At 36.4% G+C, this 17,306-nt stretch overlaps 1 protein-coding gene across 1 annotated transcript in view; it reads right to left on the bottom strand.

The window, feature by feature from the left end:
• Nucleotides 1-17,306, bottom strand: part of LOC120244774 (probable ATP-dependent RNA helicase DDX60) — a 103,069-nt gene that overhangs the window by 24,317 nt on the left and 61,446 nt on the right. The window contains exons 26-30 of the mRNA XM_039251511.1: nucleotides 15,770-15,928; nucleotides 12,892-13,039; nucleotides 11,181-11,333; nucleotides 8,869-8,973; nucleotides 2,390-2,590 (exon numbers count right to left, since the gene is read on the bottom strand). Coding sequence (XP_039107442.1) covers nucleotides 2,390-2,590; nucleotides 8,869-8,973; nucleotides 11,181-11,333; nucleotides 12,892-13,039; nucleotides 15,770-15,928 — 766 coding nt within the window. The remainder of the gene's footprint in view (nucleotides 1-2,389; nucleotides 2,591-8,868; nucleotides 8,974-11,180; nucleotides 11,334-12,891; nucleotides 13,040-15,769; nucleotides 15,929-17,306) is intronic.

Raw genomic sequence — 17,306 nt, 5'->3', positions numbered from 1 at the left:
TAACAGTAGTCTTCACTGAGAGTAATGTTAGAACAAAAACTTGAATAAGGTAAAGGAGGGAGGCTATGCACACAAAGCCATGGACCTTAGACTATAACGTGCCTGAAATATCCATGGAACAGTAGTGGGCTCATTTCAGGGGTTGGAGGGCGAAAAAAGTTAGTTCAACAAGAAAATCAGGGACCACTTTCTGCAAAACCATCAGAAAAACACTGGTTCTTACTCCTAACATAAAAAAGAAAAAACAAAACAAAAAAAAAAAACAAAACAAAAGGATAAAGAAAAAAATAGTAGACCTACAAAAATTGTTTTCTTTATGCAGCAACAACATTTTTTGAAAAATTATTTGGCATCCTCAATGGATGTCCTAAGATAAGACCTCTACAAGACAAGGCACAACAGCCTAAGATAAATGGACAATTATAAACTGACATTTAAAAAATTAATATTTCATTAAAATGTGAAAGAGTGATATAAGAAATGGTGAAGAATTTCAGGAGACCTAAAATTCCAGTAGCAGACTTAATATCCACATGTGTATTACTTAAGAGCAGAACTGAAACTCTGGAGAGCAGCATTATCAATGTGAAAGATAAATTTCACATGATTTCTCATAAGGAAGGAAAACATAGCAATAGAGAACTAAAAAAGGATTTTTGATTTAAAAATTAAAGCTTTTCCTGGAAAAAAATGAACAAATTAAAATCGAAGCAAATATCAAATTTAAGAAATCTCTTTTGAGTTCCAAAAATACTTGAGCATTGCACAATGCAAATGTATTTAACATTATTGAATTGTACACTTGAAAATGGTTAATTAAGATGATACATTTTATGTTATTTGTATTTTACCACAACTTAAAAAATCTGAACATGAAGGGGAGCCAGGGTTGCTCAGTCAGTTAAGCATCCAACTCTTGGTTCTGGCTCAGGGCATGAATTTCGGGTTCATGAGTTTGTGTCCTGCATTGGGCTCCATGCTGACAGTGCAGAGCCTGCTTGGGATTCTGTCTCCATTGCTCTCTGCCCCTCCCCTGCTCACTTTGTATCCTTCTTTCTCAAATTAAATAAATAAACACTAAAATTTTTAAAAATCTGAGCATAAAGTTTCAAAGCGCTTAGCATTTAATAAGAAAAACCTCAGTGTAAACACTGATTCACAGAACAGAAAATCCTAGGGAAAAGAATTTGAAATATAAGGACTTTTTAAAAATATTCACATAATTATATAGATAGAAAAAAATCAAACTATAAGAAAACAGGAAATGGCATGGCTCCACTAGAGAAGACTAAAAGAACCTACTTCTTTGTAACAGTAAATGCCAGAAGAAAAGAAGGTATCTTAGTTTGATGTGATGAGTAAAGAGAATATTCTAAGAATTTTATGTCCATATTTGAGCCTTTTATGTGTAAAGATTAGCTAGATCTTCTCAAATATGCTAAGGCAAAGAAAATAAACCAATTCAAGTAACTTTATAAAAAATATTTTTAAAAGCTTACTAAAAGATGTATTTTTCTTTCCTATACAGAGGTAAAAATTAAGAAGGCAGAAATGGAGAAACTTTGGTCTAAAATGATAGATGTCTGCTTGGTAAGACCATCAATAACACAGGAGCCAACTCATCAGAAAAGTCCTGAAGAAACCCTCACATTGACAAACACTGTCTGATTTCATTGGGCATATACAATACAAGAACAAGGAAGAGTGGGCTTCTTTAACAGTGCATCTTCATAAGGATGAAAACAAAATTGGTTTAATTATGTATTTTAAATCTCTCATTGTGGGACTGGACTTAAAATATTTATCTGAGCAAATAAACTTCAGGAAAAGTTTACAGCTGTATTCTGAAGTCCAATGAAATATACCAGTGTTTGAAAACCAAATGCATACCTATGCCAAAATACCAAAATGATAATATCACTCACTGTCTTTGGATAATGAAACCTTTTCTTTCTTTCAGCCTTTTGCATTATCTAAATATTCTTTGATGACATTTTGGTACTATTTTTTTTTTTACAAAAGAAACCCACTTTTTTAATGAAATGACAACAAATCCTGTTCCTTTTGAAAACCAGAATCTAAGCCAGGTCTTTTAAGATCTATAGTCAGCACTCTCAACTACTAAAGGATAATGCTGATCACATATGAAAAAGGTAGTCTTTAATTCCATATGTCCATCCAGTCAATATTTCTATAATTGATAGAGGAGACAAACAAAACTAATTATTATCCTTCCACTCCACCCCCATCCTTATACTATTTAAGACACTGAAAAACAAAAAACTGATGAAACAGAAGAGTTACTGTTACAGACTTCTAAAAAGAGCAAACTCACTCACAGCCCAGCTAGTAATGAAGACTCTACCTCAGAAAATGTCAAGCACGGTACCTTTGCCTTAGCATCCTCTGGGTCATCTCCCTTGGAAGCCAGAAGCAGGAGTCGCACGACCAGAGTTATGCTGAGAGGAAACTGTCCTCTCAGTTCAGGAACTTTGGATTTAATGAGTTTTTCTATTTTGGGCAATGGAATATCATAGAAATATACATCTCCCAACAGGTCTTGACCTCGTCTTCCGGCACGTCCAGACATCTGGAAACAGAAGAGAATTACAAAGTAAAACTTCCCTGAAGAGTTAAGATGGTGGAGTAGGTGGAGGACCCTGAGCCTGTCTCATCCCTTAAACACAGCTAGATCAACATCAAATCACTCTGAACACCTAGGAGATCAATCTGAGGATTAAGAGAACAATCTGCATAATTTGAGAGAGAGAACATGGCAGGTGCACAGGGAGGAGAGGTGAATTGAGGCAAAGAAAAGCTGTGGTGCCACAGAGAGGAGGGAGACCTTTTAATGGAGGAAAAGAGAAGATAGAGAGCAGAGAGTATCAGGTTCACAAAAGAAATACACTACCCCTGAAAAGTAGCTAGAGAGAAAGAGTGGGAAAGAAAACAAGGGTGAAAACACACACACACACACACACACACACACACAGGAGTGCAGGAGCAAACTGTCCCCCAAAACCACTGACAGTAAAAAAAAAAAGAGAGGGTTTCAATGCCACTATAAACAGCAGAGCACAGAGTCTGAAGTTTTGGAGGTCAGTACCTGCTGGTGCTCCAGCAAGGAAGCAGGGTAAAGCCCAGGGCACAGGGAGATGTGATTTCCCTGCATGGAGCGCATTTGGTAGAGGTGATACAGCCTCTTCATGGGCAGAAGATCTGGTGGGTGCCATTGAGCTGCCCCATCACCGGTATAGGAACAAAGACACTGGCTGAAGGTGGCAAACCCTGGCATCAGCTGTGTGTTGTAATTCACCATAAACTTCGAGATGCTGCTGATATGTGGTTATGCAACTGTTTTATGGGATAAGCCATGCCTGGCCACAGCACACTATTAGCACAGGTCAAGCCCCAGAAGTCTCTGAAGTGTATGGTTTTGAAACACAGCCACACCTGAGATAAAACACAGGAAAGCTGCACCACCTGACAGGTGGACATCTCAGACACAGGGTGAAGGTAGGGATCTGATGGAAACTGGAGACACAGGAGGGATGATTGTTTCTGTGTCTGGGAGGGCATGAACTTCCCACTCCAGAAACTAGAGAATGGGGCAAAGCCATTTTCACAAACAGCCCACTAGTGCTGATTGACTTCAGTGAGCTAAACAGAGCCACTGAGTGGAGAATGGAGGTGTTACACCAAGCCCCACCGCTGCACCCTTCAGACATATCTCCACTAAGGAATCGACCTGAGAATTAGAGCGGCAGGCCCTTCCCCAAGAAGACCAATAATGATCCAATAAAAAGATATATAGTAGGAGAATGAATTTAAAAAAAGAAGACCAATCTATATGCTGCCTACTGGAGACCCATTTTAGATGAAAGACATTGGCAAATTGAAAGTGAAGGGATGGAGAACTATCTATTAGGCTAATAGATGCCAAAATAAAGCTAGAGTAGCCATACTTATAACAGACAAACTAGATTTTAAAGCAAAGACTGTAACAAGAGATGAAGAACGGTATTATATCATAATTAAGGGGTCTATACACTAAGAAGATCTAACAATTATAAATTCTATGCTCTCAATGTGGTAGTACCCAAATATGCCAATCAATTAAAAACAAACATAAAATCATTGACAATAATACCATAATAGTAGGGGACTTTGCACTCCACCTACAGCAATGAATAGATTATCTAAGCAGAAAATCAACAAGGAAACAATGGCTTTGGATGACACACTGGTCCAGATGGATCTAACAGATATATTCAGAACATTCCATCCTAAAACAGCAGAATACAAGTTCTTTTTGAGTGCACATGTAACATTCTTCAGAACAGATCACATACAGGTCACAAATCAGCCTCAACAAGTATAAAAAGACTGAGATCATACCATGCATATTTTCAGACCACAATGCTTTGAAACTTGAACTCAACCACAAGAAAAAATTTGGAAAGACACAAATACATGGAGATTAAAGAACATCCTACTAAGGAATGAATGGGTTAACCAGAAAATTAAAGAGGAAATTAAAAAGTATATGGAAGCAAATGAAAATAAAATCATGACATCTAAAATCTTTAGGATACAGCAAAGGCAGTCCTGTGAGGGATGTATATTGCAATACAAGTCTACCTCAAGAAGTAAGAAAGCCTCAAATACACAACCTAACCTTACACCCAAAGAAGCTAGAAAAGGAACATCAAATAAAGTCTAAAGTTAGCAGAAGAATGGAAATAATAAAGACTAGAGCCAAAATAAATGATACAGAAACAAGCAAACAAAAAACGAGTAGAACAGATCAATGAAACTAAGAGCTGATTCTTCAAAAGAATTAATAAAATTGATTATCCCCTAGCTAGACTTATCAGATAGAAGAAAGGACCCAAATAAGTAAAATCACAAATGAAATGTGAGACATCACAACCAACACTACAGAAATACAAACAATTATAAGATAGTACTATGAAAAATAATATGCTCACTAACTGGGCAATCTAGAAAAATGAATAAATTCCTAGAAACATGCAAACTACAAAATCTGAAACAGAAAGAAGTAAAACAGACCCATAACAGCAAAGAAATTGAAACAGTAATCAAAAACCTCCAAACAAAGCTCTAGGGCCAGATAGTTTCCCAGGAAAATTCTACCAGCCGACATTTAAAGAAGAGTTAATACCTAATCTTCTCAAACTGTTCCAAAAAATTAAAATGGAAGGAAAACTTCCAACCTCATTCTACGAGGCCAGTATTACCTTGATTCCAAAACCAAAGACTCCACTGAGAAGGGGAATTACAGGCCAATATCCCTGATAAACAGGGATGCCAAAATTCTCAACAAGATACTAGCAAATCAAATCCAACACCACACGAAAAGAATTATCACCAAGATCAAGTGGGATTTATTTCTGGGCCTCAGGGGTGCTTCGATATTCACAAATCAATCAATATGATATACCACGTTAATAAAAGAAAGGATAAGAACCATATGATCCTCTCAACGGATGCAGAAAAAGCATTTGACAAAATACAGCATCAATTCTTTTTTTTTTAAAGCATCCATTCTTGATAAAAACACTCAACAAAGTAGGTATAGATGTAAAATACATCAACATCATAAAGGCCAGATATGAAAGACCTATGGGTAATATCTTCAATGGAGAAAAACTCAGAGCCTTTCCCCTACAGTCAGGAATAAGACAAAGATGTTCACTCTAACCATTACTATTTAACATAGTACTAGAAGTCTTAGCCTCGGCAATCAGACAACCAAAAGAAATAAAAGGCATCCAAATTGGCAGGGAAGATGTCAAATTTTCATTATTTGTAGATGACATGATACTCTATGTAGAAAGCTGAAAGTCCACCAAAAAATTGCTAGAACTAATACATGAATTCAGCAAAGTCACAGATATAAAACCAACATACAGATTTCTGTTGCATTTCTATACACCAATAACAAAGCAACAGAAAAAGAAATTAAGGAATTTGTCCCATTTGCAATTGCACCAAAAACAATTAGATACCTAGGAATAAACCTAATCAAAGAGGTAAAATATCTATACTCTGATAACTATATAGAACACTTATGAAAGAAACTGAAGAGGATACAAAAAAATGGGAAAGCATTCCATGCTCATGGATTGGAAGAACAAATATTGTTAAAATGTCTATACACTTTATGCAATCTACGTATTTAATCCAATCCCCATCAAAATCACTGCCAGCACTTTTCACAGAGTTAGAACAATCCTAAAATTTTTATGGAACCACAAATGACCCTGAAGAGCCAAAGCAATCCTGAAAAAGAAAAACAAAACTGGAGGCATCACAAATCTGGATTTTAAGCTATATTATAAACTGTAGTCATTAAGACATCATGGTTCTGGCACAAAAACAGACACATAGATCAATGGAACAGAATAGAAAATACAGAAATAGATCCACAACTATATGGTCAAAGGAGGAACCCTCTTGCACTGCCGGTGGGAATGCAAACTGGTGCAGCCATTCTGGAGAACAGTATGAAGGTTTCTCCAAAAGTTAAAAATAGAACTACTCCATGATCCAGCAATGCACTACTAGGTATTTACCCAAAGGATACAAAAATACAGATTTGAAGGGGTACAAGCATATATACCAGCATGATCAACAATAGCCAAAATATGGAAAGAGCCTGTGTCCATCAACTGATGAATGGATAAAGAAGATGTGGTATACATATACAATGGAATATTACTTAGCCATCAAAAAAATGATATTGTGTCATTTGCAACCATGTGGATGGAGCTAGAATATATTAATGTTAATGAAATAAGTCAGTCAGAGAACAACAAATACCATATGGTTTCACTCACATGTGGAATTTAAGAAACAAAACAGATGAACATAGGGAAAAGGAAACCAAAAAATGGGAGAAGGAAACAAACCATGAAAAACTTAAAGATAGAGAACAAACTGAGGATAATGAACGGATGGGGGATGGACTAAATGAGTGATGGGTATTAATGAGAGATCTTGTTATGATGAGCAGCAGGTGATGAATCTTTGACTTCTACTCCTGAAAATAATGTTGCACTATATGTTAACTAACGAATTTAAATAAAAATTTAAAAAGAAAAAAAAAAAACCTTGTGAAAAAATAAAAGTAAAATTTCCCCCAAATACTTTGCCCATCATAGTGTACATGGAGCCAGACTAAGTAAACTGTGCATAGGTCCAAACATTAAATAAAGCAAAACTAAAATCCAACTGTTTGGCACCTAGGAAATTTACCAAGGATAAGATACAGCTGAGAATAGGACATTTATCGTTATTATGTACTTATTTCATGCCAAAAATTGTGCTAGATATTTGTATCATGATATATAGTTCACTTATTGCTGAACTAATTATACCTATTCTCTCCTATCCCACATTTCCTCCCTTGTTCCTTTCTCATGCACCAGTGTGTCGAGCTACAAATCACCATAAAAATTGTGCACAAGTTGAGAAAATACATGAATAAGATAAAATTCAGAAATGCTACTTATGAAAAGCAAGGACAAACTCTTAATAGAAGTTATATTAATTCTCATATATTAAGTGCTTAGAATGTGCTAAATCCTTTGTACATTTTTTATACAGACCTCACAAAAATCATATGAGGTAAATATGATCATTAACTCCATTTTATAGTATAGAAATAGGGACACGGGAAATAGAAGAAACTTGCTATAGTTAAACATCAGAGAGTGAAAGGTCCTGAACTCACTCCCTGGTAATCTGACTCCCAAGTTCAATGTCTGAAATATTATAACACACTTGCTCCAGAAGCCTAATTCTGTGATTCCCAAAGATAATGGGGGAGAGGAGAGCTTATGCAGAATATAGGAGCAGGAGAGGAAATCAGGAGGGCAGGGGTAGGGGTTGATAAAGTGGTGGGAATAACAGGGGTATTATGTTAGGTAGGAACAAGGTCTGTAGGGAAATAGGAAGTAAGAGGAAAAACTTGAATATTGGCCAATATATCCAAATTTGATGCCACTAGCAGAAATAATCATTAGATGTTCTTAGTGTGGAAGCCGTATAAAGACAAACTATACTATGTGTGGGACATAGGAGAGTAAGGAGAATTGAAAATCTAGAGAACTGTTTTAATAATACTAGGGCTGGGTGATCTCATGGTTTGTGAGATTGAGCCCCATGTCACTCTATGGTGCTCTGTGTCGGACTCTGTACTATAGTGAGGAGGCTGCTTGGGATTCTCTCTCCCCGCTCTCTCTGCCCCTTCCCCACTCTTTCTCTCTCTCTCAAAATAAATAAGTAAACATTTAAAAAATAATAATACAAGGCCAAGAATGTATGATGAGAGATTGTGAAAACAGAAATTGCAAGGCAAAAATCAAATACCACTACATATAGGACAACAGTGAAATGGGCCTGGTAATAGATTGTGTATTGGGAGCAAAGAAGAGAGAAGTATTAACTCCAAAGTGCAAAATCATGTGCACAGGAAATGAATAAGTAAATGTTTATCTGGCACCTTTGATGTGTATCTTTTGTACAAATTACTTCATTTAATTTTTACAAATGCCATGGGATAGTAATTATTACCCCTGTTTTTGAAATAGGAAAACAGAATCAGGCAGGTCAGATATCTCACCTAAGGTCGCATATCTGGTTAGTGATGACCACACAATCCCAAGTGCATGTGCCTTCCCTTCCAGCACAGCTAAAAATGACAGCCAGGCATGAATGAATGTCAAGGAGTGCTGGCACACAAATTGCAATATGTTTGTAAACTAACAGCTCACATTTTGTTTTATTATTTTATGGTCATATTTTCATGATGCAATAGTGAGTGTATACATATTGAAATACCTGTCTGTAATTTAAAGCATCCAGATAGACTGAGTTTTGAGCAAAAACCACAGATTTACAAGGCATGTTGATTCCTAAAGCAAGTGTTCCAGTAGCTGTTACCACCTAGAGAGAGAAAAAAACAACTGTCATAAAATAGCACTTCACAAGAATGTCATATAGTTACTGAAACTCTTTGAACTTCAGCTGAACCATAGTGGGAACATGGGATTCTCTCAAGTGAACCAAGTGATTAGAGATACTAGTCACATTAGTATTCTTGTCATTTCACAAACACATCCAGTACATTCTCAACCAAGGACCATACCAGTCTCTGCTCTACACATAGTACTCTCCCAAATATTTATTTATTTGTTCAGTTCTATGTTCAAAGTCAAAGAGAAATTTCTGGACTACCACATCCAAAATATCCACCCCCCACTATCCTACATTATTTCTCCTCATAGCATTAATGAGTAATAGTATAATAGTAATAGTATTTGTTTATTTGCCCTATACCAGACTCCAAGTCCTAGTCACCATTATGTCCCCATACCGAGAAGAGTATATGACAGGTAGTAGCAATGGTTCAGTAACTATTTCTTAATAAGGACTCAAATAGGAATTTTTTTACAGGCAGGGTAATAATAATAATAATACTTTCACAAACCCACTTCTGGGCAATTGCCTACTTCATCCACTATAATTTATTTGTGAATGTTATTTCTTTGGAATTAACATATTTTATAATAATACCAAAACGAAGTTTCATTTTTCCCTCTAATGTCAACCTTGAAGACTGACTAATAAAGGGTAGGGTAAATTTTAAAGTTTCTCAAATGATCAAGTTTTGCTCATTTTTTCATATACTGTTGGGTATTTTTTTATGATTGAGAGACAGAGCATGAGCATGGGAAAGGCGATGGGGTGGGGTGGGGCAGGAGACACGGAATCTGCAGTAGGCTCCAGGCTCTGAGCTGTCAGCACTGAGCCCGACGTGGGGCTCAAACTAACAAATGCAAGATCATGACCTGAGCCAAAGTCTGACGCCCATTCAACTGAACCACCCAGGCGCTCCTAATGTTGGGTTTTTTAATGGCCTTCTTTTTCTCTTTACACTGATTGCCATATATGCTATGGTTTATTTTTAATATTTAAGCATATGGAATAATTTTCTCTAATTCTTCTGTAACTGAATATATCTGTGACAACGACAAACACCATTTATTAACTGTTTTTCTAAAGTTCTTCAATAAAAACAAAAGTGGGAAAAGTAAGAACATTAAATTTCTACTGTAACTAGAATAAATACCTTTTAAAAAATGGGTTCTCTGTAACAAAGCTATTCACTATTTCCATAGTGCCTTTTCTAGAGTGATCCAATGATATAGTTTTGTTTTTATCCAGATTAAAAAATTACCCTTTAATTTTTCTCAACATTTAGTTCAAGATTAAAAGATACTCCTTAGAGTAGTACTCTCTCACTCTCTCCTCTCAAACCTTCTTCTCTTGCTTTCTCTGTCTGTCTCCCTTTCTCTCACTCTCTGTGTCTCTGTGACTCTGTGTCTCTGTCTTTCTCTCACACACACACAAATGTAATATACATGATACAAAAAATTTAATATGGATAATTTTTAAAACTCAGGGGCTATTTTTAAATATTACCCAAGATATAAACTAAGAAATTATATAAATCCTCCTTGTGGATTTATCCAGACTATCCCCATGCATCTTCATGCAACATGCTAAATAAAACATAATAAAGTTTTATTATGTTTTCAAGCTATTTACAGTAATCTTCCTCTTGTCCATTATTAGTGATAGTACAGAGAGCATTTAAGAGTGACTCATTTAGGAATGATTCATTGCCAAATTATACAATGGGGCACTGAGGAAGCAATACATTCCTGGTCTTCTTTTGGCTACTAAATTGAGAAAAGATTTGGACAAATTCCTATCATAAGTATCCCCCAAGCCCATGAAAGAATGTCTGTAGCCAAAATTATATGAACAGCTGACAAAATTCCCTAGATATTAGAAATGAAAAAGCAAGGAGTTGTTCCAAGGTCATAATAGGTATTCTTCGTTAGAGAAATATTTAGAAAAGTATCTGTTTAGGGAATATTTTAATCTCTTGAAAAAGAGAAAAGTTAATGATAAACTGCAAACCCCCTCCCTCAGTTAAATGAGATGGAAGAATATGCAGTAACATTATGGGCTACTTAAAAAAAGACATAATTAGATGAGAAAAAAGTGGTCATTTTCCACTTTTCATGGACATTCACTTTCATATAGACATAGCTTCATTTTTCAGAAAGAAAACATTTACCTACCCTAATAAATCCTTTCCTAAAAAGAATCTCTACTAACTGTTTTTCTTTGAAGCTTAAAGAGCTGTGATGATATCCAATACCCCTTCTTGCCAAATCCTTCAGGTCTGCACCTTTTCTTGTGAATTTTACTCGATCGAACACCATCTGCAAAGTCTGAAAGAAGCAAGAGCATTAGGGATTTGATCATTTCTTATCTAAGTTTAATTTAAATAAAAATAAATATTTAAATGAAACTAACAGTCATACTATGCAATCATTTGACCAAACAAAGCAACGGCTTAAAATGGACTCTACGCAAGTACAAAGAACACTTTACAGCAGCAGCAGTAACTATAGGAAATATTCCGAAATTGTTGAACAGACTGTCTCTCACTGTCTCACCCCACTACAGGGGTGAAAAGTCCCGACAACACAGTGATAAAACACTGTGTGAGGTGTGAGTGCATGACCTGAGGTTGGTTGGTTCTCCAAGGGAGCCTTGCAAGCTCTCCCCAGGGAGAAAGAGAAACTTCTCCAGGAAGGTAGGGCAGGTTTCACACTCTCACTGTAAATCCATCACAAATGGCCTTAAAAATAACCATTCCCTAAGCAGGAAATCCACTTGTGTAGAGTTATATGTACAAAGATAAACACTACTTATGAGAGGGAGAAAAAAGAAAAAAGAAACAAAAAACAAAAACAAAAACAAACCCAAGGGTCCAAAACCCCAGACACTTCAGTTGTATAGTCATCCATGCAATGGAATATTAAGGAGGAATTCAAATGATTATGTAAATTCATGGTTATTAAAAAGGAAGAAACTATGAAGTTTACCAAAAAAAATGGATATAATCGAACTCTGTGTGGGGACACCTGGGTGGCTCAGTTGGTTAAACATCTAACTTTTGGTTTTGGCTCAGGTCATAATCTCATGGTTTCATGGGTTCAAGTTCCATGTTGGAACTCTGACAGTGCAGAGCCTGCTTGGGATTCTCTGTCTCCCCCTCTCTCTGCCCCTCCCCACTCACCCTGTCTCTGTCTCTCTAAAAATAAATAAATCAACAACAACAACAAAAAGAACTGTGTGTGTGTGTGTGTGTGTATGTGTGTGTGTGTGTGCATGTGCTCATGTGTATAGTCACAAATGAAAGGTTCATCTGCAAGGTATGTGATTACTTCTGACTGATGACATTGCTTTTATTGTTATACCAATTTGTATTTTCAGATTCATTTACCTTAAGCATGAATTATTTGCATTAAAAAAAGTTTTAAGGAAAAAATGATATACCACTTTTAGATATATCAATGTCTTTTTGGTGGTATGTTTTAACTAGAATACAGAAAGCTTCTGATTTTGACAAAGTCTGTGTACATTATTTAAAGAGTATTGAACCATATGTACCCAAATATTCAAATGAAGCATGTGGGATTGAAGTCTAGAATTCGGGCTGTGAATAAGCCTTTCTGTGAAAGATAAAATAATAATAGGCAGATATTCTCAGAGGTTAATTGTTAACAAACAAGAGACAATCTACAAATCCTGATCTTATCCTTTTTAGACATTCTCTGCAGAGTCCTCAAGAGTTATGTGTAACTGGAAGGTTACACACAGAGATTTCTATTCTAGTAGAGATTGCACTTAGTTATTACATTCAACACTGTCTATAACTGAGAAATAGCAGCTGATGAGTGAAATCATTTCCTGGAGGAGTCTTTCATTCTAAGAGCTGACCTCTTCGTCTATCGCTTTTTGATTAGCATAGGTACAGTCCTGAGGGATTTCCATGTTCTTCTCTAAAGTTCTGAGTAGATTATTATGTTCAGCTTCATTTATTAGCCTTTGATCCATTTTTCTGGGATTTTTCTGGCTTTTCTCTTCTCTGTGCATAAAAATAAATTTGAAGCAATGAATAGTCAGAGTTGCATACCATAGTGAGCCCAAGACTTCCCAGACCCCCTCATCACCCAGACATTCACTCCTATATACATCTGTACTATTGTGACTCAAACTTCCTCCTCTAAGGCACTTTCTCATTAGCCTCTGGGCCTTGCAATCCCTTAGCAAAAAATTTCTCTGTGTATCCATATTTTCCCTGAATGTTCCCTTACCTTCTGTTCTCCCCAGATGACCTTGATTCTCCTTGTTAAACCAGTGATCATTTTCTCTTTCTCACCTTTCATTACACTAGGCTTGGAGGTAACACAGGTATCTCCCTTGCTCCACATTGCCAATTTCAGGCCATTCTCCTTCCTTTCTTGTGGTAGAGGCTATAAGCACTCTGAGTTTGGTTGCTAAGGAAGGGCTTTCAGTTACACGGTTCCCTGGAGAATTGTTCTCAACTGACAAGAGCTTCCTGGAAATGTCTATGAGGTTACAACCTCTCCTTGGAGTGAGAAAGTTGCCCATAGCCAGTAATTATATTTCCCCGAAGTACAAAAATCAGACACCTTGACCCAAATCAGGCCAACTTTGTGTTGCTCTCAGATCTCCCTGTTGGACCAGTTTCAGGCAATGTTGCAGCAAAACCCATATCTATGCATGTTTTCTTCACTTTCCCTTTTTCTGCTTCCTTCACTTTCTTACAGGTCCTCACGAGCTCAACCTTTCAATAAATCACTTACACAGATATCCTCATTTCGGAGTGCATCACTAGGGAATCTTGCCTAAGACATGGCTGCAACAGACTGTATTATCCATTACCTCTCAAAGTAACAGCCTTTTACAGATACCCAGGTCACTTATCCTTTCTTCTGTTGTTTTCAGTTTTCCTCTGAACTGCGACTATAAGACAACTCCAGATACGAGAAGGTGAGCTCACGTGTATCCCATCACTAAGAGTTCTCACTTCCAACTAACATGACCCTTAACTCAAGGATATAACTATAGAAAGCACTGGCCCTAATGTTTGCAGAGCATGAGACAGAGTACTAACAGAGGCCCACATATTGTGATTTAACTACTTATAAGTTTTAAATCAAGGTAACTAGCTATCAAATAAAATATATTCTCTCCTCCTACCTTAACAAATATCCATAACAATGTGGAATTTAAAAGGGAGAGAATGAGCTTCAGGTGGCCAAGCCTCCTAAGATCCACTGACTCCTAATATTATTGGAATAGATGCAAATAGAGGAGGACCAGAGTAGTACTCTCCAAAACACAAGGCCCAAGGCAGGGCCCCTTCTCACTCTCCACATAATGATAGTACTGAACAAAGTTTTAAAACATTCTCTATATTTTCATAGTGTGAATTGCTGGTCACTAATCCAATTTGAAATGATGGCTCTGAGTGCCCTGAAGAAAAGTTGTCTACTACTACTAATTATAATAGGAAAAAGACAAGTGAAAATAACTGTAATATACTATTATAATAATTGATCTACTAAATATTAAAAGTGTAGTAAGAACACAGAAAATAGAGTACTGAATTCAACTAGGGAGTTAGGGTAAGATTCAGAGAAGAGATAGCAAAATTATGAGTGTAAGCTCTGGGGGCAATCAGAAAGGAGTACACTTAGGTAGACAAGTCAGATCATGGAAAAACACAGAGGTAGAAGAACAGGTCATGGAAGGAGAACCAAAAATACAGAATATTGTTGGAGGTGAGTGGTAGGAAGTAAAACTGGAAAAGTTAGGGCAAAACCTAAAACCTGTTGGCATACCAACAACAGCCAAAAAATTTAGACTTTATCACCTAAGCAAGGAAGAAAGAATATTGAACATGGAATAATTTAATCAATTTGAGGGTTAACAAGAGCCATTGTTAGCTATACTGGAGAGGAGTGAACTCTAAGGTTCTGGAGTCTAAAAAGAAGACTGCAATCATTCAAGGAAGACATAATAAGCATCTAAACCAGGCAGCAACTAAAATGAAGAGAATAATAGGGAGAGAATCTTGGACCTAGAGTTGTCAAGATAATATATGAGAACAAGAAAGAGTAGTCAAAAATAAATTTCTACCAGGGCAACTGGGTGGCTCAGTCAGTTAAGCACCCAACTTCAGCCCAAGGTCATGATCTCACAATCTGTGAGTTTGAGCCTCACGTCAAGCTCTGTGCTGACAGCTCAGAGCCTGGAGCCTGCTTCAGACTCTGTGTCTCCTTCTCTCTCTCTGTCCCTTCCCCCCTCACGCTCTGTCTCTCTCTGTCTCTGAAAAATGAATAAACCTTAATAAATTTAAAAAAAAGGTCTACCAAGCATAAAATTGGCATTTCAATCCATTCTAAAATTCATTCTATGTTCACCTATGTGACTGTGATGGTAAATCAGTGACACCTCCATGTTGTGAACCAAGACAACGTGTGTTAATTTTGTCCTAAGAACTGAGAGTTGGAGTCGCATATGCTTAGTCTGAGAGATGATTATATCAGGCACATAAACTACCTATATTCATAGGCTGTGGTCCCACCTCTCTGAAGTCCTAAATGAGACTCATCTATGCAACTGAGGAATATGTATATAAATATCATGGTCACTTATCTTCGTCCGATTTACAATTATGTCCAAGCAATAATTAGAACTTCTTTGTCGCACATTCAAAGTATGTTTCTGACTGGACTTGTGAAGTATTTTAATCTTTTAACCACTAATTTTTTAGTTAAATACTTACATTGCCTTTTGTTTCTCGATGGATTTTGTAACTTTTCGAAGTTTGTTAGTCAAGTCATGGAATTCTTTATCAGCTTTGGGAGGCCTTTTTTCCTCTTGCTTTAGCTCCAGGAAAGTTCTCACACTTAGAGCCCTCCCTTCTACATCTCCTAAGCGGAATCTAGAAACAAATGAAAAGACTCCTTGCCTTGAAAACAATATCATATCAAGATTCAAATCATATTTCCATCTACCATGAATTCCACTAGTCTTTAGATCTGCCTTTTAGCAGAATCAAAGGCCCTTAGCATTATGTAAATATATATAAATTCAGATTTCACAAATCTTTTGTGAATTTTAGAGACTCCTTTATTTTTCTTTGTTTTTTCTTCCAGTTTTATTGAAATATAATTGACATGTAACATCGTATAAGTTTAAGATGTTCAACATGATGATTTGATACAAATGGATATCACAAAGTAATTACCACAATAAGGTTAGTTAATACATCCATCATTTCACATAGTTATCTTTTGTGTGTTAGAGTGGTGAGAAGATTTAAGATCTACTCTTTTAGCCACTCTAAAGTATACAATACAGTATTGTTAGCTATAGTCACCATGGTGTACATTAGATCCCCAGAACTTAATCATATTATAACAGTTTGTACCCTATGACCAACATCTCTTCATTTCTCTCACCTCCGTGTCCTCCTGAGTCCCCAGAAACCACCAATCTACTCTCTGTTTGTATGTGTTCAGTTTTTTTAGATTCTATATATACAGTGAGATCATACAGTAAAAATTTGCTCTTAGGCAGGAATGGAGACAATCTTGGGCTCTCACTCTAACCTTCTGGATCGTGGCTACTTTTTCCAGAAACCAGATAAATCTCAGATGTTGCTGGCCTTTCCAATCCAGAGATGTTTCCAGGGTCTGGGCTTTATACCTTTTGAAATGTAAATACCCAGGGACCCAGTGGTCCAGACTTCCTGCTACTGTAAGACTTATACGAGAGACTTAGTCTAGGTTGTAACCATTTGGCCCTTTCAGACCTGATGTATTAAATAGGAAAATAGGTAAAAAACCAAATTTTCATGGTATGTGAAAAAAATGTGTTTCTAGGGGAAGTAAAATTTTAAAAAATTCCTTATCTTTACATCACATGCATTTCCCTGAGTCTGGAAGCTAGGACTTTTGATAAGAAGACTGAAACATTCATGGAAGTTTTAATCAACTCACAATAATTTATTGGCAAAATGCTGTGGCTGGGAGTAACCAATAGCCTTCATTACTATACTAACCACAGCTTCTTATAGCAAATCATAAGTTGGGACTACACAATAAAGCTTTCTAGATATAAATTGTGAGGCAAAGAGCTTTTCTAAAGTCTTTAAAGAGAGGAAATCTTGTTAGCTACTGAAAAGCAAATAAATTGGCATACTGGTGAAGTAAGGATTTAAAAAATGGCAGTCTATGCCACAAGGCAGGAAATTGTATATAGTAAACAATGAAACAATAAGGTTAGTAAACACTTATACCTGCTTATTTTCAGACACT

This window comes from Hyaena hyaena, unplaced genomic scaffold, assembly GCF_003009895.1.
Source record: "Hyaena hyaena isolate Hyena2069 unplaced genomic scaffold, ASM300989v1 scaffold_391, whole genome shotgun sequence".
In the NCBI taxonomy this organism is placed as follows: Eukaryota; Metazoa; Chordata; class Mammalia; order Carnivora; family Hyaenidae; genus Hyaena; species Hyaena hyaena.
The sequence above is the reverse complement of the archived record's forward strand: the minus strand, read 5'-3'. Positions and strand labels throughout refer to the sequence as shown.